Source organism: Geotrypetes seraphini, chromosome 5 (genome assembly GCF_902459505.1).
Source record: "Geotrypetes seraphini chromosome 5, aGeoSer1.1, whole genome shotgun sequence".
NCBI classification, from domain to species: Eukaryota; Metazoa; Chordata; class Amphibia; order Gymnophiona; family Dermophiidae; genus Geotrypetes; species Geotrypetes seraphini.
In genome coordinates this window covers 100,450,003-100,476,069 of record NC_047088.1, presented here as the reverse complement: position 1 = coordinate 100,476,069, position 26,067 = coordinate 100,450,003, and the positions used below count along the sequence as shown (strand labels likewise).

General features: G+C 43.5%; 1 protein-coding gene across 8 annotated transcripts in view; it reads right to left on the bottom strand.

Annotated features, from left to right (window-relative positions):
• The window catches only part of FBXL19 (F-box and leucine rich repeat protein 19), a 192,920-nt gene that overhangs the window by 52,297 nt on the left and 114,556 nt on the right, over nt 1-26,067 (bottom strand). For all 8 annotated transcript variants that reach the window (XM_033945294.1, XM_033945289.1, XM_033945287.1 and 5 more), the window contains 3 exons: nt 6,447-6,623; nt 3,127-3,159; nt 1,904-2,535 (listed from right to left, as the gene is read on the bottom strand). In XM_033945294.1, the coding sequence (XP_033801185.1) occupies nt 1,904-2,535; nt 3,127-3,159; nt 6,447-6,623 (842 nt within the window). The remainder of the gene's footprint in view (nt 1-1,903; nt 2,536-3,126; nt 3,160-6,446; nt 6,624-26,067) is intronic.

The window sequence follows — 26,067 nt, the reverse complement described above, 5'->3', positions numbered from 1 at the left end:
GGATGATGATCTGCCACACAGGCCATAAGGTCATCCAACTCTTTGCCAAAGTGCATTTGTTCTTTGAAAGGAAACCTGATCAAAGTAGTTTTAGAAGCAGAATCTCCTGCCCATTGTCTGATCCAGAGCATTCTGCAGGTAGAGATAGAATAAGCAGACATTTTGCTCGTGATCCTGAACGTCATATAGAGCATCTGTTACATAATCAGCCCCTGAAGGTACCATCTGGGGGTATTCCCTCTTCTCTGAAGCCAAAACCTGATGCAGTATCTTATGGCAGGTGCACACCACAAAGGAAGCCGCCGCTACTGCTTTCAGACCCAAAGCTAATGCTTTAAGCTGTCGTTTTGAGGAATAAGCCCACTCTGCAATCCTGTGAATCCTTTAGAATTACTCCACCTTCTCTAGGAAGTGACGTACACTTCGTAACTTGTGCTATCAGCAATCCACCTTAGGTGGCACAAATGACTGTTGGAACTCAGGAGCCATCGGGTACAATTTTGTCCGGGCTCTGGAAAACTTCAAGGATCACTCAGATGGCCACTGCTCTGTCAGCATCATGGATGCTGAGGGAAAAAAATATGGACTGAGTCTTAAAACTGCTCATAAAAGAAATTTGAGTCATGGAAGCCTGAGACAGTTCCCAATTGAACTCCATTTAAGTCTGCCAATTTTAAAAGCTTGTACACCATCGGGTCCTCTGCTTGGTCATGGGTTGCCAAGTCTCTTGGCTAGTAGTGCCCACTTGCTATCTGGAATCCTCTAGATCTGAAGATTCATTTTGCAGGAGCAAAATTAATTGAATCTGACCCCCCTACATCCCAGTACTTTTCCACATTGCAGCAGAACAAAGGAGAAGATTCCTGCCTCAGACAAGCATAGAAGATCTTCCAGAAGCTTGTTTCTTTGGCCTGATTTAAGACAGGCTCTGAGAACCTGAAGCCTTCAACCTCACTAGCTCCTCATGTGTCTTTGGGAGTGGATGCAACCAGCACCTGCTACAGCCCTCTAGACTAACACAGAGCCACTCAGTCTGCACTCAAGCGCCTGATAAATTGGGACGAGCTGAACTCCCAGGTGATGCGCCCTAAGATATCTTTAGTGCAGGCCAGCTAGGTAGGTGCCCTGCGAAAGGTTGCCTGTCCCCTCCCCTGCTACAGCTTTCTGAACTACAGTCTGTATCTTCTCCCATACTTTGGATTAAAACCCAAAAATAATAAATCAGTTGCAGAGCAAAAAAAAAAAAAAAAAAAAGGTACTTTTTAATTTGCTTGCAGAAGGAAAAACTGAGGAGATGGGGACTGCCCACTGACACAAAGAGGAAGAGCTGAAAAGTTGTAGATGATTCCTTCTGGCAAAAACTCACGGGTAGAGGTGAATAACCCACTGGTCATGTTCCTTTTGCACTCAAAATGGATGTTAGATTGTAGATGGAGCACCTGAAAGAACTAGCAGTTAGTGTGTGTTGTTGCAATCCTGCCCTAAGACCTCCTTCTCTTCTAGAAGGTAAAAGTGAAGTGGCATTATGTCCATGTTGAGTACATTTATAGAAGCCTGCTTATGTGGATTTGGAAAATTATACCAATAAACCTACAGGCTACCCAACACGAACCCTTACTTTAAAAAAAACAAAAACAAAAAACATAACCTAGGTAACCCAGAGGCTAACATCAGTCTCATTCCAGCATTTGGCAAGCTTAAAGTAACCTAATACTAGCACTGTGCAAATAATATCAGCCTATCCCCAAGTTTCATGCAGGATAATCGCAGCCTAACCATAATTTTATTCCAGCATCCTTCAGAATGATTCCTGCATCTGAGTTTCATAACATGACATTCTCCAGCTCCCCTTCTTTCTTGTGATTTCCCATCCTGTACCCCTCTCCTTCACCCCATTCCTTACCAGCGGCTCCAGGTCCGGCACACCCTCATGCAGACACATAACTCCCGATGGCTAAGGTGGCGGAAGACAGCAAGCCAAACGTGCCTCTGCATGACATGCTGCGAGCCACCATCCAGTGGCAGGGAGTCTGGTTCAGGGCTGTGTGGGGGAGGTTTTACCACGTGTCTCTCCAGCTGTGGTGGTTTTGATGGAGAGGGAGCTGGGGGTCGGCTCAAAAACTGTGCTTTAGCTATTACCCGCAGCCCTGGCTGTCCACTGGCCCTCAAGGTTCTCCTGCAGCCTTTCCCTCCTGCATGCCATTTGTTCTCCTTCTCTTGTGAGCCTCCCCAGGCCCTCTGCTTCCCATTGCGAGCCTCTGAGCCACCATTGCGGCCCTCTTCTTCCTCCCCTTCCTCCTCGCTCTCACTGAAACCCAGTGCTGGGGAAGGGCAGCCTGAAGCCGCCTCACTGCTGGGGTCTGAACCTTGAGAATCTGTGTCAGAGTCTGAATCGGAGCTGGAGGTGGAGCTGCAGGGACCACGAACTCTTTCTAGCAACTGACACATCTGCTTGAAACGCTCAAGCTTCTCTCGCTGTGGGGTCTCCTCTGAAGGGACTACTGTCTCACTCTGTTCCTCAGGAGCATTTGGTTTCTGGAAGGGAAGGAGAAAGACAGAAGCATGTAGGAGTTCAATTATTCAGATGTCCTGTGTTTGGTTTAAGCAACAGTCACACCAGCACAATGAATTTCTCTTCTTAAGCAAACTGCTAATGCAAGAATCACATTTCTCTCTTATCATTCTGAATTTTATTTGATCCTGATTTGTACGCATGTCTAAAAAGTTCTTCTTATTTAGCTGCTCCTGCCAAAACAAGCCTGAATCAACTGGGAGACACTACTTTTCTGATCATCAGAAAATCCAATACAGACATTACACCAATACATGTAACGCGTGTATACAGAATGAAGAAAAGTGGGTCCTCATACTGTGTTCATTCAACAATATGTTTATGTTTTATTAACATTTGATATACTGCTTAAGCATATTACAGATCTAAGCGGTTTACAATAAAATACAGGTACTTAGAACTTCCCTATCTGTCCCGAAGGCTATGCTCCCTCTACATAGTGTCAATCAGCAACATTGTAAGCTTCACAAACAATCCAAGGTTACAGCAAGCACCACTGAGAAATGAATAATGAGAAATTAGAATGTAAAACCACATAGCATCTTTTCACTCACCTTCTTCAGATGCCTGCCCCTGCCTCCTTTTAACTGTTGAAAGAAGAGACAAGCAACATGTCAGAAACTAACATAGACATATGCCGGGATCCCTCTTTCATGTCTGGAGATGTGGGGAACAAAGGAAAATGAAGGGAGTTGTGGAACCCTGAAGATATAAATAAAAAAGGAGCAAACTACATAAGATCCTTAGGAGACATTCAGAGTCAAGCAAATATCAAGAGAAAACTCTACTGGGTGCCAGGTCATCATGGCACCAAGACATTGCATCTTAGTGCACAGGATTTCATGGCCCCAAATATTTTTCTTTTGCAGAGCTGTCTCAGAAACAGTGCATCTCATTTCCAAACCATGGTGCAGCTTAAGTGGTGCAGAAAGTCTCATGGTTTCAATTTTCACAGGACTTGAAGCCATGAGACCAGGCCAAATTTCCTGTAGTGCATGGCTCAAGCATAGAGAGCCAACTGCAATGCAGAAGTGAAAGGTGATTTTTTTCTGAGGCAGCTTATAGAAAGGCAGGGAGAATAGATGACAGATTCCAAAGCATAATAGTTGTCTGGGACTGACATGTATAAGAATATAAGTGAGAAAGAAAGACTGGGTGAAGGCCTGGAGTGGGGGTGAGGGTAGGGAATGAGAGGAGAGACTAGCGGGGACTCACACCATGTAATTTATGAGAGACAATTGTCATTTTGCTTTAACTGTTAAAGCAGTACTTTTACAGAGCTGACAGCATGCTTTGGGAAGGGAGACCGCTGGCTTCTACAAGCGATTAGCCGAGACACTTTAAGGGGCTGATTTATTAAAGTTTCATTGCCCAGACCAGAAAAGAACCTTACTAAATCAGTTTCTAAAAGATCTGAGAGGGATTTCTACCCTCCCTCCTCCCTCCCAATTCACTGAGGACTTATGCTGGAGGAGTGAAAAGAGAAGTGCGAGAAGTCTCAGCTACTAGTTCCTAGATTTAATGAAAATTTGTCAAGGTCTGGTTTATAATTTATTTAAAATATTTGTTAACAGCCTAAGACCTAGGCAGTTTACATAAATACATAATCAATTAAAACAATAAATCAAACAGTAAACAAAAATTTGCTTGCAGAAGGAAAAACCTTTAAAAAAGTCTCCCCTTACTCCATCAAATTCACAGTATCAGACAAAACCTTCTCTGAAGAAAGAATAAACCTCAATTCAATAAAACACCTGAACAAATAAATATGTTTTTAACAATTTTCTAAACCTCAATATGTCATAAAAGCATAAGAATTGCTGCTGCTGGGTCAGACCGGTGGTCCATCCTGCTCAGCAGTCCGCTCACGTGGCGGCCCTCAGGTCAAAGACCAGTGCTCTAAATGAGTCCAGCCTTACCTGCGTACCTTCCAGTTTAGCAGGAACATGTCCAACTTTGTCTTGAATCTCTGGAGGGCGTTTTCTACCACTCTCTGGGTGAAGAAGAACTTCCTTATGTTTGTTCTGAATCTATTCCCTTTCAGCTTTAGAGAGTGCCCTCTCGTTCTTCCTACCTTGGAGAGGGTGAACAATCTGTTTTTATCTACTAAGTCTATTCCCTTCAGTATCTTGAACGTTTCAATCATGTCCCCTCTTAGTCTCCTCTTTTCAAGGGAGAAGCGGCCCAGTTTCTCCAATCTCTCACTGTACGGCAACTCCTCCAGCCTCTTAACCATTTTAGTCGCTCTTCTCTGGACCCTTTCGAGTAGTACCATGTCCTTCTTCAAGTACGGCGACCAGTGCTGGACGCAGTACTCCAGGTGAGGGTGAACCATGGCCCGGTACAGCGGCATGATAACCTTCTCCGATCTGTTTGTGATCCCCTTCTTTATCATTCCTAGCATTCTGTTAGCCCTTTTCGCCACCAGCGCACATTGCTCAGACGGCTTCATCGACTTGTCGATCAGAACTCCCAAGTCTCTTTCCTGGGAGGTCTCTCCAAGTACCGCCCTGGACATCTTGTATTCTTGCATGAGATTTTTGTTACCTACATGCATCACTTTACACTTATCCACTTTGAACCTCATTTGCCATGTCGATACCCATTTTTCGAGCTTGGTTATGTCACGTTGCATATCTTCACAATCCCCTCATGTCCTCACTACTCTGAATAACTTCGTATTGTCCGCAAATTTAATCACCTCAGTCGTCGTACCAATGCCCAGGTCATTTATAAAGATGTTGAAGGGCACGTGTCCAAGCACCGAGCCCTGCGGCACTCCACTGGTGATGCTCTTCCAGTCCAAATATTGTCCATTTACCCCCACTCTCTGTTTCTTATGCTCCAGCCAGTTTTTAATCCACGTGAGTATTTCACCCTCGATTCCATGGCTCGCAATTTTCCAAAGTAGTCATTCATGTGGAACCTTGTCAAACGCCTTCTGAAAATCCAGATATACAATGTCGACGGGGTCGCCCTTGTCTATCTGCTTGTTTACTCCCTCAAAGAAGTGCAGCAAATTCGTCAAACACAATCTGTCTTTGCTGAAACCATGCTGACTAGTCCTCATCAGCCCATGTCCGTCAAGGTGAGCAATGATGCGGTCCTTTATCAGCGCCTCTACCATCTTTTCCGGTACCGAGGTCAGACTCACTGGTCTGTAGTTATTCTCTGGCAGGGAATTCCACATCATTGGCCCTGCCACTGAAAAAGCAGCTTTTACTGTCTCAACATACCTACCTGATCTACCTGAACAATCTACCTGAACAACCGTCTCATCCAAACTACATCAACTAGACATAGGATAACCCATATTCCATTTACGTACCCTGCAATCAAAGAAGTCAAACAGAAAAAACTATATGATGGCCTCCTAGTCACACAAGCAGCAAAACTTGACAAGCAAATCTCCAATCTACTAATTATGACGCCAGACTACAAAACATTCAGAAAAGCAATAAAAACTCTACTCTTCAAAAAATTCCTGCAAACGACTTAATACCGCTAGCTCTTTCCCACTTCCTAATACCACTCCCTAATACCTTCCCGATTCCTCAAAGCAACCTCATCTACTCCGTATCTACTCTAAAAATTACCAGATATCTTCTTCATGTAATACCTTTTTTGTAATTCTTTTGTAATCCGCCTTGAACCACAAGGCAATGGCGGAATAGAAATCTGTAATGTAATGTAATGTAATAATGAACCTAATTCCATATTCCCTCATCTAACAGCTAGGTTTTCTTTAGAGTCGCTTTTTCTCCAGCAAGGAGAGCATCAATTTACTTTAAGACAAATGCAATTTTCTAGTCTGTCTCATGAGTCCCAGTGCATTCCCAGTTTGCCTCTGGAAAACCCAGGATGGGGTTCTTACTTTTTTTTTAGGTCCCTCTGGATCACTGCTCAGATCCCTCTCCTTTTTGCGTTTTGGCCCTTGGGTCTCTTCTGGGAGCTTCTTGGGTTTGTTCAGCACTGGCTCATCAGTCAGCTTCCAGCGCACTGCAGCATCCTCGCCATTGTCCACCCTACGTTTCCCTGTGGCATCAGCATCCTGAAGAAGAAAGGAGAGAAGGTGTCAAACAGCTTGCTGCTACTGCAATCATACACACTCTGGTTAATATTCAAAGAAAGTTAACCATCTGGGAAAGGCCGCCAACCAGTTAACTCGCTTATCTAGCTATCCAGTCATATTCAGCTGCACTTAACCAGTTATCTTCACTGAAAATGACCAGTTAGCACTGAACTGCAAGCAAGCTGTGTCAGGGCTATTCCAGGGGCAGAGTCCAGTTAGCTCCCGATATTTAGAGCTAATTGTCCAGTATTAGCATATAACCAGGACCGCATAATTTGCTGTCCTATCTTTATGCGTTAATGAATGGCCAGTTAACTCTGAATATCAAGTTAACTAGGCATGCGCTAGCCAGCTTTAAAAAAAAAAAATAAATAAATAATAAAGAAGCAGGTATTCAATGCTAGTGACCAGATATGGCCCGTTATTGAATATCTGAGTTTGACACTTGCAGCAGGCATTAATAGCACTGTCTGCCAGTGGCTGAATATTGGGGGGGGGGGGGGAGACAACTAACTTTTAGAAAACTATGAGGGTAGGGCTCATTTATCTTTGGAGATATCTGCGAGTAGGACAGGCTTGTAAAGTTTTCAGAACCTGAAGAATAGCTTTTCCTTGTCCGGTATTTTAATGATTTAATTTCCTATTAAATAATTGATCCCCTAAAAGACCAAAAGCTATCAAAGCAGTGTACATTCAGGTACAAGAGATATATTAATGAAAGATTAGGTTCTTAACTGGATAATCTTGTTTCTGTTAATATACACAGAAGTTCATACATTGGGTGATCAACCCGTGCCCTCAAACCACTTGCAGAAGGGTGTCAATTACATATTTCAGCTCCTCCCCTGTCACCAGTGGAGTATAGCTCCCTCTTCAGTTTGTACCAAAGCAATCAAGCTCTACTATAACAGGAGGGGCACGGGGAACTTCCCTGGAAATAACATACATTTCTGTTCTGCTCTGCTCTGTAACTCATGAAAAAGAACAAATATTAGCATGAACTTGCAATATAGGTGTATTAATGGACCAACCTGCAGTGTGCAACCAGCACTAACACATAAGGAACGACAATGCTCAATAACTCAGTACTTTATATGTAAGTTAATCATACATGTTCATCCGACTGACAGGAGAACTCCACCAGTTCCGGACCATAGAGTTGTCCAAGGCAGAAAGCAGGCAAATTACAGAAAGCACAGGTTGGGCTGTACAGACTCCTGTGTATATTAATAGAAACAAGATTATCCAGGTAAGCACCTAATCTTTCATTCTGTTACATATACACAAGAGTGGCATTAGGTGACATACCAAAGCAGTGCCAGATATCTAAGAAGGGACAGAAGAGCCTGCCTGCAAGATTGAAGACCCAAAAGCAGTGTCCTCTTGAGCCACCACGTCCACTCTGTACAACTTTGTAAAGGTATGGAGAGTTGACCAAGTAGCTGCTCCACAGATCTCTACAGGCAAAAGTACTCAGGTCTCTGCCCATGAAGGTGCCACACTTCTGGTTGAATCAGCTTTGACAGAAATGGGCAGCTGTTTGCCACTGCCAATGTAGGCTGACAAAATTGCCAAGCAAATCTATCTGGCAAAAGAAGCCTTGGAAGCTGGTTTGCCTAATCTGGACTGACTAGCACAAAAAGATGGTCAGAAAGGCGAGCCTCATTTGTCCTTTCTAGGTAGTAAAGTAGAACTCTTTGCACATCTAACCTTTGCAATATCTCATCTTGCTTGTTTGAACCTGTAGGATAAAAAGTGGGTACACGAACCTCTTGGTTGACGAGAAAAGCTGACACAACCTTTGGTAGGAAAGAAGGTACCAATCTCTGCAAGAAAGAGCTTGCAATTCTGATATCCATCTTGCAGAGGCTATTGCCACCAGCCATACTGTTTCACTGTGAGGTTTAGAAGAAATGCCTCAAGGAGAGGTTCATATCGTATGGAGGCTTAGACAGACCCTTCAGAATGATATTAAGAGTCCATTATGGAAAAGGTTGGCATATGGGAGGACGCAACCTGAGTGCTCCCTTTAAGAACCCAGTCACATCAGGGTGAGATGCCAGAAATTGTTTTCCCCCCTCAAGCCAGATGCACAAGAGGCTGGATTAGAAAAGGACCTAGCAGTGGCATCTCTCAAGGTCTAGGTGCCTTGAGAGGCACCACTGCTAGGCCCTTTTCTAAACCGGGTTGAAAGAATGCCAGGAATTGGTGCAGTGAAAGGCTCAACCTGATCTTTGGAGCACCCAGAGCTGGAAAGCCTTCCAGGCCTTAGCATAGACTGCAAATATTGATTGCTTCTTTGCTTGAAGGAGAGTAGCAAGGACTACCTCTGAATGACCCTTGCAGGTTAAGGCTGTGAACTCAAATAGCCATGCCGTAAGACTAAAGCAATCTGGATTATCCATGGGAACTGGATGTCAGCCTAGAGGCTTATGGGAAATTATATCAATCTGACCCTGGCATGGGAAGGCAGATAGACCCTTAGTGCAGGGAGACTGTGTTAAGTATCCCTGATATGTTTTAAGTTTCCCTGATTGAATCATGACTATCTAAAAGGTGTTAATGTCTGATTAAGAGGGTGCTTAGGACAATGGTGCACAGATCGAGCCAGAGACTTAATCCCATCACCATGCTTGCAGATGTCACACTCTCCTTTGTCAATTAAATTGACCATTGTCTCAAACAGTTTGCAAGTTCTAAACAGAAAGATACTGGGAGATACAATATTTTCTCTAGTCAGAATAAGATTCCAAGGTATAAAAGCCTGCTCTCTGCTCTATCAAGATATCTCTTTTTCTATGGAGCTATCAAGCTCTCTCTTTCTATCTAGCTATCTCTTGGCTCTTGGCTTGGCACTCTGGTTCTCTCTTGGCTCTCCCTCTCTCTGTCTATCCTTCCCTTTATCTATGGAACACGAAGCTTAGACCATCCCCCTTTTCTCTTTCTCTCTGCCTTTCCCTGAAACTTCACGCTTCCTTCTGGACTCTGTAAGGCAGTGAGACTGCTTTGCTCTCTGCTTAAGTGTAATGCTCTCTGCTTAATTGTAATGCTTATAAATATTACTTTTCTGTAAGACTATTTCTATAATATATTCTTTATATAATCACCCCTGGCTGTGCTTCTTATTTGATTCTATCCCTAATGAAACTTCTGTGAAGGTATTGAACTCGGGACCGCGGATTGTAAGGCCATATCAAACATAACCCCTCCAACCTAACATTGTGAGGGTGCGACCATCCTTACATTTTATTAAACTTACATTTTGGGGGCTTTGTCTCGGTCCTTCCTGATGATTTCATTTGGGTAAGTAGAATTCAAGTTTTTTTTTTTCTCCTCCTTTTATGCACTGTGCAATAGGATTATGTATAGACAGAGTGATATAGAAATCAAAAGTCCTTGCAAAACCCTTAGATTGATTATACGTTAGACTGGATGACACACTGTTGAAAAGTTCCAGTAATATTGTGGGGTTTTATACTTGGTGAGATTTTATTTCTATTTTTGATTGATAGACAGAGTGAGATAGAAATCAAAAGTCCTTTTGGAACCCTTAAATTGTTTTAGACTGGATGACACAATTGTGAAAAGTTTCAGTAATATTTTGGGTTTTATATTTGGTGAGATTTTACTATCAAAAGTCTTTGTAGTCTACCTGTGCCAGTTTGCATTGTATGATTTGCTATTATATGCTTGCTAGGGTGTTGCATGTAAGAATATTTGAGCTGCTCTGAAGAAAAGCAGGGTTCAAAGTGAAAACAGTCACTCAATTAAGACACCCCGCATCCGTATAACTTTTACTTTTGTTACCTTGTGCTTTTAATTCTATTTCTTGTCAGTCTCTGCCCTGGTGAAAGGCCCAGTGCACACTGGACTGGAACTGGCAGCTGACACCTCTGCTCTTCTAACAGACTTCTTATATTTTTTCCTGCTAAACTTCTGCCTGTAAATTTCAGGTACTAACCAGTGTGGGCAAGTGTGGGCATAAGTGTATTATTTTATGCCAATGACTCTTGCCTAACACGCTTTACCTCGATTTTCTACCTATTAATTAAAGTCTCCCTCCTTCATAAGTGGGAGCATTTCAATCTCAAAAGCTACACACAGACAGGGACATTTAGAAGCCCATTCTCTCTGCCCACGAACCAAGGCAGACTTCTGCAGCCTCAAATATGAACCCTTTTGATTTTCAAGAACTCACAGATATTGTACACAAATATTTTGACAAGAAAGGGGGTCCATATGAGGGTAATTTTCCAGAAAACACATGGCACGATATTCAGAAACAAATGGTTTCTCTTTCTCAGGAGTTTAGAAAGAAAACAGATTTAAAAAAATGCCTTTTCATTCAAGGCCTCTGTAGAGGACTTATTAGCCTAAGACAAGATAATACTGACTTGAACACTCAGTGCCATCAGCTGTCCAAAGACTTAGATGAGGCACAAATTAATATATCCATGCTAAGAACCCAAATTGTTCAGGCCACAAATTCCTTTTTAACTGTAAATGAACAATTAGAAGAGGCCAAGGCAGAATTAAAGTATTTAAAGTCAAAATGTGCCTCACAGGGACAGGCTATTCTGCCGTCTGCACCTGTGCCACCATCACCATATAATCCATGTAGTCAGAAAACCGTTTTTGTAGCAGGTCAGAGAAAGGGTAAACTAGCTACAGATGTAGAACAGGAAGAAGAACCGACAAACGAAAGTGAGGAAAATTCATTACCAGGCCAGAGCAATACCAATAGTACCCCTATAAGTGACACAGCTCCAGTAACTGTAGTGCTGCAGGGACATATGAAAGACAGTGACATTGAAAGAATAGTGGAGAAAGTGGGCCCTATGCCTTTTAACATAAATGAATGGTGCAAATGGGCTATTGACATACTGATTCACTGGGGTCTAGGGAAATACAAAAGGAACAATGCAGATTTTGATAAGCTTATGCACCTCGCCCTGGGTCCACATTATTATAAATTTGGATCTCTTGTTCATCCATACCAATTTGTAAAGATGGGCATCGAACAACTATTTCGCTGCACCTCTTTGCAAGTACTTAGAACTCTTTCACCCCTGCCAAGTGATACACCAGAGCAGTTTGCATATAGAGTGTGGGTAATCAATGCAGTACTTAACGAACATGAACATTGGCCCATTTCCTCAGATTATGGCCAGAGAGAACATAAAGAATTCCTATTAGAATTATTATCTCCCGAGATTACTAAACACCTTCTGTTGTTCTCGGAGGACCCTAAAACTACGCCTTTTGACACTTTACTGCTCAGGATTGGGTCTGTGTGGAAGACCCAGCCAGCTCAAATTATTTCAGTTTCAGAAGCTAGAAGGTGGCGTGCTGAGGGAGCACCCCAATACAAGAAAACACCACACACAGGAAATAGAGGGCATGTCAGAAGTAGTTACAGAAATTCCTCCACTTACATTCCCTTCCATGAACTCAGAGACCAAAAGGAAAAATTAGAAAAAGAGAAAAGGAAATGGGAACAGGATCGTCACACAATGCAGATAGAATTGGACAGGGTGAAAAGTGATTTAACAGCTAGGAACAACAGTGCTAGTGCATAGGGATGTCCTGACTCTCTGTGTCCGAATGCCAAGGTGACTCAGGCCTTCACAGCCCAGCCAAACTCCTTTCGCTTACCTGTGGACTCACTTTTGGAGACGCAGGATGAGGGAAAGAAGTCAGACTCAGAATTCAGCTTGAGGTATGTGGCACCTTTGATTTTGGACACTTGCGGCCGCCCCAATGTTAATACTACCATAGAGGGTCAGGATAAATTCACTTTGATTGATACAGGGGCTGGAATCAGTTTTACAAGCAGAGCGCCTCCTACTGGAGATCAGAAAAATGTAGAAATGTATGAGATTCAGGGTATAAATGACACAGCTTCTAAATGTGTTGCTATCCCTGTGAAATGGGGCATCCCGGTTCAAAATGAACAGAGCCAGAACATTTTAGAAATTACTGCCCCCACTATAGTGAGTACAGACAAAGAAATACTGGGAATTGATGTCCTCAACCAGTTAGACCTGGTTGTCGATATGGCTAACCTTACATTGTGGCAAGGTACAGGAAGCCCAAATGCTTCTAAAACTTTAGTTCATGAGGTCATTCCCATGCAATTAGCTACTCAATGCACTAAGGCAGCTACATGACCTTAGTGGAATTCCCTCAGAGGTGGCAGATATTCCAGTTTGGGCACAAGACAAACTAGATTGTGGGAGAATGCAAACTGAAATTCTGTTAGAGGGTGATGACCCCCCACCACAAAAGCAATATCCAGTACCTCATCAAGCCATAGAACAAGTAACTCAGATTGTACAGGTACTAGAGGAGAGGGGTCTGATCAGACCTATCTCTTCCACCTGCAATTCTACAGCATGGCCAGTGGTCAAACCAGGGGGCTCATTCAGGCTTACTATAGACTTCCGGGCCCTAAATCAGGTCTCCAAATCTGTAGCACCGGTGGTTGCCTCTTACCCTGAAATGATTTCTAAATTGAACCCCAAATGCAAATTTTTCTCTGTCTTGGACATTTCTAATGGCTTTTGGAGTCTGCCCTTAGCCACTGAATGCCAGTATAAAACAGCATTTCAATGGCAGAATAAACAATATGCATGGACAGTTCTACCCTAGAGATATAAAAATTCACCAGCAGTTTTTCATAAATATATGTACAATGTCCTGGCACGCATATCATGCCGAGAAAATGTGATGCAATATGTTGATGACATTTTGATTCAGTCTGAGAATGAGTCTGCACACTGGGTACATGTAAGGGAGGTTCTAACAGCTCTCTTAGAAGCTGGCCTTAAAGTTAATCCTACCAAGGCTCAGCTATGCAAACCACAAGTCTCCTTTCTGGGAGTATCCATTGGCCAGGATGGTAAGTCTGTGGATTCTCAGAGGGTAGAACTGATACAGAATTTGCCACTTCCTACAGATCAGAAATCACTCCAGTCATTTCTAGGGCTCACAGGGTTCTGCCGTGAATTCATGCATAATTATGCTGAGGTAGCAGCCCCACTCTACTCCCTGCTGAAAAGTAAAGACTATGTGTGGGAAGAGGAGCATACAGATGCTGTCACCAAGCTTAAGCGCATTTTAACCTCAGCTCCTGTCCTTGCCAACCCAGATCACACACAAATTTTTTCCTTTATCCTGTTGTTGGGGACAATAGTGTAGGTGCAGCATTAACACAGCGCTTAGGTGCAATGGATCGTCCAATTGCTTTCTTTTCCAGAATTCTCACTTCTCCAGAACTCAAAATGGGTCTCTGTGAAAAGCATACACTGGCTGCATATGCTGCCATGCAGAAATTTACCTACATCATTGGGGCTCAAACTACATACATATGCAGCCACCATAACCCACTTAAATTCATTGTGGAGGGTAAGTTAGCATGCAGCAAGATTAGGACTGAGAGAATAGTCCAGTGGACATTGATGTTGCAGGCACAGAATGTAAAGTTTGAACTTCTGAAACAGCCTAATGTTCAGGTTGCAGGAATCCTACTGGAGGGGCAACCACATGAGTGTCAGTCCTCCCCCAGTGCCCCTAATCACATGATCTTTAAAGAACTAGTAGTGGACAAAATCTCTCCTTTTCTTCCTACCGTATATATTGATGGCAGTAGCCAGTGTGAGGGAGGCAGGCGATTAGCAGGTTTTGCAATGTTACAACTAGACCCTGCTAACCAAGTGATTCTGCAGAGACAGTATTCATGTGGTTCTGCTTCGGCACAGTACTGTGAACTGGCTGCTTTTGTAGCATGTCTGCAGCAATACCATGAATCCCACTCAGAAATGCAGATCATTTTAGACTCTGATTATGTTTTTAGAAGTGCTGTTGCATTGTTACCGTGGTGGCTAGCTAATAACTTTAAATCAACTGACAGTTCACCTGTAAAACATTCATCATTGTGGGCTATGGCACAGGAATTGAGTGAGAAGTTTCAGAGAGTACACTTAATTAAAGTGAAAGCTCACAGAAAGAAAGGTCCTTTGGTAAAGGGCAACACATTAGCTGACTCGCTAGCCAAAGAAGCATGTCATGTAGGCCCTGTATGGCCCTGGTATGAACAGACTCGTATGGTAGCCATTGCTACCCGTTCCACAGATTACGATCATGTGGTACCTCCGGACTATTTCATAGCCCTGCAGAAAAATGACCCTGAACTCTCCAATCTGAGGAAGTTAATACAAGATACCTCTGATAACATATACCAGCACACACCCTTTATCACACTCATTATACAGAAAGACATTCTATGTGTCAAAAGAGAGGCAGGCTTAGTTATAGCTATCCCCAGAGCTCGAGGTAAAGACTGGATGCATTGGGTTCATGGTGCAGGTCCCATGGGACACCCCAAAGAAGATGAAATGCTGTCTATCTTAGATATGTTGGTATGGTGGCCAGAAATGAAACATGACATACAGGATCACGTTTCCTCTGTCTCATCTGTGCCTCCTTTGGGAGACAGCCCAAAAAGAAAAAGGGACAGTTGATGAGAGCACCGCCACGTGGTCCATTTGAGAGAGTCCACATAGATCATGTGGGTCCTCTTCCCTTAACTGCTAGGAAAAACAGATTTTTACTGACTGTGGTTGATTCATTTTCACATTGGGTCGAAGCATTCCCAGTACCAGATCAGACAGCCAGGACCACAGCGGAAATTCTAACTATGCAATTTTTTGCAAGATGGGGAATCCCAAAAACCATTGACTCCGACAATGGCCCTGCTTTTGTTTCCCAGCTTATCAAAGAATTGTTTGAGTTCCTAGGCATTGAACAGCAATTACACATCCCATACCACCCCCAGGCAGCAGGACAGATAGAAAGAATGAATCAGACCATTAAGGCCCATCTCAGCCCTATGCTGAATCTGACTGGAAAAAACTGGGATCAGGTACTCCCTTTGGTCCTTATGCGTATCAGAGCTAATGTTTGTAAGTCCACAGGTTTTGCACCTTATGAAGCCTTAATGGGGAGGCCAATGCCACGGTGGGAAAATCTGTTGTTTCCTTTCCTTCCAGAGGACCAGACAGTAATTCTGGCTAATGAGTGGATGAAATCCCTGCAAGAACATCTGAAAGAAATACAGACTACTGTGCTGGCTAACACAGAAAAGTCTAGGAATTATTTGCAGGAAATATATGCAAAAGGTTCTGACTTAAGGCCCTTCAAGGTCGGGAGCAAAGTCATGCTCCTGAACCCCAGACCTAATCTTCCCTTTGGGACAGCAAAATGGGATGGACCACATTTAATAACAGATACCCTAGGCCCAAGCCTTTACCAAATTCTCATGCCTGACAACCAGCAATGCTGGAAACACATCACTCAGTTGAAACCATATGGGTAACGTGTTTATCAGTCTCTGTTTTCAGATTTCACCTGAAGACAGCACAGACAGCTGCTTTGAAGACAGCACGGACAGCTGTATTGCATGAGGAAAAGTCACAAGAGATTGGTAACTATATTATTCACTCCTGCTGCATAGTTGATGAGCCCTATCTATAGAACAGCAGTACAATATTTATGTAAATACGTAGTAGAAATTATTTTGCTTCTTGCATTCTATCAATAGTAAGTACTAGTTAATTTGTTTAAGTTTAGAGTTAGTTTTAGGATGGCACGGTTCCCTTTTACTCTTGTATATGCTCTCCTTTACCCAAGTATCATTACAGGAACTATCATTCGAATATGCACAATCGGTTGGGCAAAATCCACAGATGGGGTATATCGCTATCAAGAAATACCCCCACCTTTTCTTGAAGGAACCGACCTTGTCATCTTAAGTTTTTGTTCTGTACAGGACAAGCCAGTGTTCTACTCAGTAAACATCACCCAAGTAAAGTGGGCACCTCCTGTCCCCACTTCTTTAGAAAGAACACAGGAACTAATAGCACCCCCAGAGAAGTACTTTCTAGGGCCCCCTGCCTTGATTCTGTATAATATCTCCTGTCAGGATAGCGGTAACTGGAAGATTTCGTATACATGGGTCCAGAGTAACCAACAACACATTACTGAGACGTCTTTCTATTTTGATGTATCTTGCTTTCCTACTATTCCCCCTCCTCCCACCTCAGCCCCTCCTGTACTCTACCTTTCTGATATCAATATGTTTCAGGAAGGAAAGCCCTTTCAGGTTAAATATGATGCACCACATGATGTTTTATATGATGTAGAATACCATTTTCTTACTTGGCATTTATTTCCAAAATTGTTTTTAGTTAATCATAGATACCCAAATTGCTCGCAATTTGTTGCTAACCACATACATATGCTGAATACTTGGTTTGACATGCAGTCAGGTACCGCCCAAACCACGCAACGTAGAAATAAACGTGAATTATTGGACACTATTCTAGGTGGCACAGGAACTGCACTAGGTGCTCTTAATACAATTGATGTAGAGGTACTACGCAATAAGATGGGATCCACCTCTCAACATGCTTCTGATGGGTTCACCTCACAGCACATTATTAATGAAGCTTCCTCTAAATTATCCAATGTAATGGTAGACACATTTGCTCTTATTTCACCCATTATAGAACATAAAATTGTGACCTTAGCACATGAGGAATATAGGTTGGGAAAAAATATTTCCTGGGCTATGGCCTGTGATCAAGTACAGATCGAGCTTATTACTATCCTAAAAGAAATTCTAATCACAGCTAAGTTTGGCCACTGGCCCCTGTCTCTGGTCCAGATGGCTAGTACCTGATTTTGCTATAGCGCACCTTGATTGGTGGACAGTGAGTGTTCCAATCTGTACACCACAAGGATGCTCTATCTGTACTTTGATCCCATGGTCAGGACACCACACAGTTATTTACCCTGTAGTTAATATTGGTGTGCAGCTTGATAATATGCTTTTATATCCTTTGGATCACATCACATGGGTACTACCGCTGGATGATACCTGGACTTCATTTAAGCCAATGGATCCCTCCCTCTGTGTGCAGACACCATTTCATTTCAAGTGTGAACCTCATCAGTTTAAAGAGACTGCCGGTTCCTGCTGGACTGATTAAGCTTCCTGCTCCCTATCCGCAAAGTTCTCCTACTCCTCTACTTCTTCACACACTTTGTACTACCTTGGAGCTGGACATTTTTGTTTTCACCTATTTTTTCCACAAAACGTTTCCTGTTCCTTGGATCCCCGGATTCATGACAGCCACCTTCCTAAGAACGCTTTGCTGTACAGTTCAACTTATTTACTGAACAATACCTGGTGTAGTCATTCACCTCTGTCCTCCATCACCCTTAATGGGACAACCTACTCCACACCTCTGGTTACTAATGATTCTATGGACATTCCAGACTTTATTTCATATGCTGTACATCCACTACCTCTTGGTATGGGCAACAAAACATTTCAAAAGCTGCTGAACTTTACTAAACTCCATACTTACATTGAACAATTTAAGAAAACCTCCAAAGAAGTGAATCATACTATCACTTTTGAAAATGGACAGATTGCACAAACTGTAGAAAATTTGCTACGAGACGCTCATGTCTCAGTTTGGGAACTTTTCTTTGGGTATTCGCCCACTGCAAACCACGTATTTAATGTTTTAATTCACCCTATCATTATCTTAATTATTGTACAAATTTTGCTATGTATTATTATGATTTTCCTTTGCTGTAAAGTGAAACACATGTACATTTCTTTACAACGCTTATCATACCAAGTTCCTTCTAGCTTTTAAGGCTGTTATACATGTATTTCCAGTATCTTCTCGGACACTTGCTAATTTGGTTTTAATTTGGCATGGCCTATTGCATTACTATTACCAGGGTCAGACATAATATTTTCCCATATCCCATACTTAGATACTCTCTCATGACATCTTGGTACCTTTATACCTGAACCTCCGGAAAAAGCTTCCTGCATCCCTTATGCACCGTTCATTCGCTCAACGACGGGTAAGATATAAGCATACTGGGATCCCCGCCCAGATGATGGCCTATACAACCTAAGACAGAGGTTTGAACTCGTAATGGGAACTGTTTACGGACTATACAACCTATCTTCATAGCTTGGAGATTCTGCAAGACAGGGGACGTACTGTTGGAGGTAAAAGAAGCATCTGCTAATTGCAGGCTGTTTAAAGAAGGGTACCACAAGCTTGCCCTCATTTCAAAGAATAAAAATAAAAATAAAAAAATTATGGGAGATGTCAGCCTAGAGGCTTAAGGGAAATTATATCAAAGAGGCTTATGGGAAATTATATCAATCTGACCCTGGCATGGGAAGGCAGATAGACCCTTAGTGCAGGGAGACTGTGTTAAGTATCCCTGATATGTTTTAAGTTTCCTTGATTGAATCATGACTAGCTAAAAGGTGTTAATGTCTGATTAAGAGGGTGCTTAGGACAATGGTGCACAGATCGAGCCAGAGACTTAATCCCATCACCATGCTTGCAGATGTCACACTCTCCTTTGTCAATTAAATTGACCATTGTCTCAAACAGTTTGCAAGTTCTAAACAGAAAGATACTGGGAGATACAATATTTTCTCTAGTCAGAATAAGATTCCAAGGTATAAAAGCCTGCTCTCTGCTCTATCAAGATATCTCTTTTTCTATGGAGCTATCAAGCTCTCTCTTTCTATCTAGCTATCTCTTGGCTTGGCACTCTGGTTCTCTCTTGGCTCTCCCTCTCTCTGTCTATCTTTCCCTTTATCTATGGAACACGAAGCTTAGACCATCCCCCTTTTCTCTTTCTCTCTGCCTTTCCCTGAAACTTCACGCTTCCTTCTGGACTCTGTAAGGCAGTGAGACTGCTTTGCTCTCTGCTTAAGTGTAATGCTCTCTGCTTAATTGTAATGCTTATAAATATTACTTTTCTGTAAGACTATTTCTATAATATATTCTTTATATAATCACCCCTGGCTGTGCTTCTTATTTGATTCTATCCCTAATGAAACTTCTGTGAAGGTATTGAACTCGGGACCGCGGATTGTAAGGCAGTATCAAACATAACCCCTCCAACCTAACAATGTGGGGGTGCGACCATCCTTACATTTTATTAAACTTACACTGGACTCTGACTTAGAAGACCTGCATGCACCGGTAGCTTGAAGCATCTGTCTTGTTAAAAACGCACAAGATCTGCATACCAAGGTTGGCAAGGCCAGTTTGGGGCTACCAAGATCACAAGTCCCTGGTGAGACGTGATTCTGCAGATGACCTGGCCCACCATGGGCCACAAGGACAACACATATAGAAGCCTCTCTGCCGGCCAGGGTTGAACCAATGCATCCAACTCTAAGCTTCCTGATTCACTTCTTCAGCTGTAAAAACATTTCACCTTTGCGTTCTTGGCTGATGCCATCAGGTCCATCTCTGGAATTCTCCAGCATTGACTAATGAGGCTGGAACGCTCTATGGGACAGGGAACACTCTTCTGGGTCTAGAGTCTGCTAGCTGAGAAAGTCAGCCTATACGTTTTCCACTTCCACTATATGGGCTGCTGAGAGTGCCTGAAGATGGGCTTCCACCCACTGGAACAATATCTGAGAATCCAGATTTAAGGGAGCACTTCTGATCTACAACTTGTCACACTGTCTGCACACCCTCCAGCCTTGATGGCTCTCTGATCAGCTAATCATCCAGGTATGAGTGTACCTGTATACTCATCCTGCGAAGATGAGTTGTGAGCACCACCATCACCTTCATGACTCTAATGATGTCATTTGGAGCGTCTGCCACATAATCATAGAAACATAGAAATAGACGGCAGATAAGGGCCACGGCCCATCAAGTCTGCCCACTCCAATGACCCTCCCTATCTATCTTTGCGGATAGATACCACATGTCTGTCCAATTTGGCCTTAAAATCTGGCACGCTGCTGGCCTCAATAACCTGAAGTGGAAGACTATTCCAGCAATCAACCACTTTTTCGGTGAAGAAGAACCCCACCCCCCCTCCAGCACCAACTGGGGGCAGATGTTCTTCTCAGCCAGACTTTGCCTTAACCTGGTATGGAAAGCATATGCCACAAACGAGGCTGCCACTGCAGCTTTGATCCCCAAAGCTAGTGGAAGGGAGGGAGCTTTGATCCCCAAAGCTAGTGCCTCTTAAGAACCACATTCACCTTGCAATCTTGCACATTCTTTAACATCACTCCTCCCTCACTAGGGAGGGCAGTACTTTTAGTTACTTGAGCCACAGTAGAATTCACCTTTGGCTGACTAAACAGCTTCTGAAATTCCAGAGCATACGATGAAGTTTGGACATAGCTATGGCCACTTTTAGGGAGTCTTCCGGAATCTCCCACTGTTCAGTGACCAACAAGGTGATGTCCAGAAGCAAGGGAGAAAAGGTGGTCTGAGCACCTGTGCCGTTCATCTAATCTAATCTAAGACTTAGATTTATATACTGTATCATCTCCTGAAGTAGGGGCTCGACTCGGTTTACATACTTCCCATTAAAATCTTTAAGATCAGAAGACAAAGCCCTATTAACAGTCCCTTCTTTAAAAGTTATATACTCTAGGAGAGACATGATTTTTTCTGTTTTGGCCCCCCACATCTGGAACTTACTTCCACTTAATCTAAGAGAAGAAAAACTATTGAACAAATTTAAAAGTCTTCTAAAGAGCTGGCTTTTTAAAGACACTTTTTACTAGATCAGTCTTACTATATTTTAGGATAGGATAAGGAGGTTCACTATATTTTAGGATAGGACAAGGAGGTTCACTGTAATATGAGGGTATTTGTCTCCCATCCTGTGTGTTCTAAACCTATACCCGATTTTATTTTTGGTTTTATTTTTTTTAATATTGTAATTTAAGCTGCCCTCTTCCCTAATGTTTTAATGTTAATTAGCAGTATATGTGATATTTGTGGATTTTATTATTTTATATTTTTATCTGATGTAAATCGCATTGAAATGGTATCATTTTCAAAAAACTGTTGAAATAGCATTGTTCTCATCGATTTACGAAAAATCTGGCAAGAGAAAAGAGTTCTAATATAACTAGGAATTTCATGGCCGTGCACTGTGAAGTGGATGGCTACTGAGGCTCCAACTTCACTGAGCGCATCCGTAATGACATGTGGGACAGTAGCTGACTTGAACAGTTGCCACACTGATGGATTGCCTCCCTGGTCAAAAGCAACAATCACCTCTTGACTTCCAGTCCCCAACAGGGAACCATAATCCTCCGGGAAGGAAGCTGAGCCCTGGGACAAAAAAGCATGGAGTCTGATCTCAAATCCTCCCAGTCCTGCTCCGCTTGGTCACAAAGGCTGGGAGTTGAATTCCTGTTCAGCATCTCTCCCCAGTCCAATACCATCATGCCCCCAGTGCATCCTGGGCCTGACAAAAAAGCTTTTCACAGAAGATTCACAAATTCTGGAGTAAATTCTTGAACAGGACCCCTGCAGAACCTCAGACTGGCTTCTCTTAGGCTTCACAGTGTCCATGCATTTCGCTATGTGAGAACACCAGGAGGGATTTTCTCCCTATCACTTGTTCTCCCTGTGGTTCCCCAGCCCTAGAGGACTCAGAGGTGCCTAAGTCCAAGGCTCCCGCCCCTCCTTCGCATGCGCCACAGTATACAGACATTCCACGGCCGACCATCCAGTGCAAAACTAGCATGACATAGGGGTAGAAAAGCCTGAGGAGTCCATTCCAGTCTATTTTGAGTTAAATCGAGGAGGCTTTAGAACCGGGGTGTCCAACCTTTTGGCTTCCCTGGGCCGCATTGGCCGAAAAAAAATTTTCTGGGGCCGCACAAACACTAACACTAGCCGATGAGCAAAAAAAAGGTTGAGCAGGTCCAAAATTTGCAATCACTAATATAGAAGATGTATGTATCTAATAATAAACCTTCATTAAAGGGACACTGTGGAGAGGAACCCAAAAAAGCAGTAATGCTTACCCTGACTGAGTAATCCTCCACGTGTACTGCTGACAGTGGAGTGGGAGCAGCCACAGGCTTCCGCATCCCCACTCTGATGAGCAGGGATGTGCGCTCCTGGTTTTCCCATTCACTTTTATTACAGCTACGGAGAGCCTCTTCAGATGTGAGCCTCATCAGAGCGGGGATTCTGAATCAGCTGTCAGCAGTGCACGTGGAGGATCATTTAATCAGGGTAAATATTACTGCTTTTTTGGGCCTCCCACTTTGAGCTTAGGCTCCCTCAAAATGAATATCTCCCCTGCTGTAGCTCACCAACTGACAGCCACCTCCTCCCCCTCCAACTTCCCAAGTTCTGCAGCTGGCAGCAATATTGCAAAGCTGCTGCCTTCCCTCCTTCCTGCCCTCCCCCTTGGCATTCATGCATGCATGAAAGCAGAGGCAGCATGAGAATATTGACAATGGCTGCAAAGCTTGGAGATTTTGGGTTGCAAGACTGGAGGAAGATGTTTCTAGTTGGCAGGGCTTGGGAATCCCCATTAGCTCAAGTATTTATAAATAGCACTCAGACAGGGAGAAACTTTGGTGCCCATCCACTAATTATGGGCTCCAGTCCCTCCCCAAAATCAGCTGTATATGACTACGCCACTGAATACAAAAATAATTGTGATGCACATATCCCAAAGCTAACATATTCAGTTAATAAATTCAAAATAAAACAATTTTTTTCTACCTTGTCGTCTGGATGTTTTGTTTTTCCATCATCTTGGTCCCAGTTTCTCTTTCTGCTTTTTGTCTGTCTTCAACTAATTATCTTTCCAGTGTCTGCTGTCCATTTTTTCTCCTCTTCTCTCATTCCATTTCCTTCTTATGCCTGTCTCCATTGAATTGATTTTTCCTTTTCAGCTTTCTTAACTTTTTCTTTTCTTTTTTGCCTCTGTCCACTCAAATCTTGCCTTCTTTCTCACTCTTCTTTTTTAATGTTCAGCTACCTCTTAATTCTCCATCTTCTCTAAGTTCCTAAACTCTCCCATTTCCCATCTCACTCCTTTCCCAGCCTCCTATTTCCTGCTGTCTAATCCCCATTACCACATTTCTACCACTGTACTCACTGCTCTGTCACTCATCTTGTCATCTCCCTTTTGACCTCATCCATCTGGCTCACCACTTTAAGAATCCCCCTCCATCTCTCCTCTGGTCAAGCTATAATTCCCTGTCCTTTTCTTTCCATCTCCTAGCATCTTCTTATCCCAGCTCTCTTTCCTCCTGCCCTCCTATGGGTCCATCTCTGCTCCTCTATCCCCATGGTCCAACATTTTGCTCCCTCTCTTTTCTGTTTTTCTTCTTCCCTCCCCCCCTTGATGCTGAACAATGAAAAGGATGGGAAAAAAGAGATGCTGCATATCTCTGCCTTCCATCCACAGGCCTAACATTTCTCCCTCCCTCCCTTCCTTCCATCCCCAAATCCAGCTTCTCTCCCTTTCTCTTCCCAACAGTTCTCCCTTCAAGTATCTCTTTCCCTCTTCCTCCCCACCGCCCCAGGTCCAACTTTTCTCCCTTCAGACTATTGCCCACCATCTCTCTGCCCTGTTTCTGGCCATCATCTCTCTGTCATCTGTTTCTGACCATATAAGCTCTCTCCCCACATCCAATCTAGCACTTCTTTTAATACCCTCCCCCTCTGTACTTAAAAAAAAAAGTCCAGGAAACTTCCTCGGCCCAGTATGTTCTCCCCCTTCTCTCTCCCCAATTGCACCATCTCTTTCCCTCTCTCAGACACCCAATTCTCTCTTTCTATTATCTCCCTCACCTCTGCATCTCTTTCCTTCACTCCCTCCATTCTTCCACCTTATGGCTCATGCTCCCCTCTATCTTTCCCTTCATTCTGTCTCCTTCACTGCTGCCCCCAGCCCTCTCTACCTTCTCCTGAAGGGCTACTGCTGCTGGTGTCTGTAACTCCCAGTTCCTAAGCCCGTTGATTTTAAAGATTATTTTAGCACAGGGGAAGAGCTTGGATCGTTATGAGACTGGAGAAGAGAGGGGTTAGTCCCTGAAGTTCCCTCAAATCTATGAGCTGTACAGAAGGAGGGGAGGGAGGGAAGATGGTGGGGAGAATGAATGAACTCAGCGCCACCCTTCGGGACTAGAAACCACTGGATGGGCTTCTCTCTGCAAGACCCATGCTGCCCTGCTCACGCTCGAGGGTGTTTACCATCTTGCCGGGTGCCTCGGTGATGCGGTGGTTTCTGTCTTGCCGGTACCCTCCTCCATCTTCCTGTAGCATTCGCTGAAAGCCGTGGGCAGCGGCTTCCATGCGTCTCCTGCTGCTAATCTGGAAGCGTTCCTTCTGACGTTGCGACGTCAGAGTGAACACTTCTGGGTCAGCCTGACTGAAGTGGAGAGAACTTTCTGCCTTGAATCCTTGTGGAACAGTCCAGACCCGGAATTTTTTGGGCTGCCAGTCGTACTGGAACCGACTGAAGGCTCAACCCCCACAAATTCTCGTGGTGCAATGGGGGGGGGAGAATAAAATGCAGCCAGTTCCCTGAAACCTAAAGGAATTCACACAGGGTTCCCACAGCCTGCACTCAAGCCTCTAATAAATCAGAAAGCGAGCAGGTTCCCAGGGGAACGGACCCCAAGCCTCAAAGTAACACAAAGCAGTCCAACCTCGTTGAGCCTGTGTTTTCTCCCAGGCAGTATGGCCCCAAAATTAGGTTCTCTGACACCAAAGCATCTTGAAAATGGAGTAAAAAGACCCAAAAATAATAAAACCGAACAAAGCAGATCAGAACATCTCTTCTTGGTTCGCTTGCAAAAGGAAAAACTGAAGAGGGAACTGTACTCCACTGGTGAAGGAGGAAGTGCCTAGCTTTAATGAAACTCATCTGTTCTTTCTGTTCTTCCACTCACCAGGGTTGGGATGCACTCTGCAAGCGACAGTCAACTCAAAACTTAGCTAGCATCTTAACATCTAAGTTTAGTAATGAAATGGGTCTCTAAGACTGTGGTGTATGGAATATTTGCTTGGTTTCAGTATAAGCATCACCACTACCTTATTAACTCCTTCAAAGAAAGCTTTCTCCTGAATTATCTTGGTGTAATAAGGACTCAGGGAGTTGATATTGAAGTTGATGAAGATTCTAGGAGTAATACTAGACCAAGGACTAACCATGAAAGACCACATAGACTCCTTAATCAAAAGAGGGTTTTTCACTCTCTGGAAACTTAAATCCATTAAGGCGTACTTCCACACTTCAGCATTCAGAATCCTAGTACAATCCCTAATACTAAACCACCTGGACTACTGCAACATCACCCATCTAACAATCCCACGGAAGCAAATGCTGTTCCCGCTAAGCTGCGCTGGCCTGCGCTGGCGCACAAAATATTACATCGCAGCGCACAAGTTTCTCTTCACAGCGCACACACGCGTCGCAAAGGTAAGGGGAGGTAAGGTAAGGGGACGCATTGGGGGGATTGCACTTCCCCACAATTGCCATGCTTCGGTTCCTCTTCTTCCTTCCTTCCTCC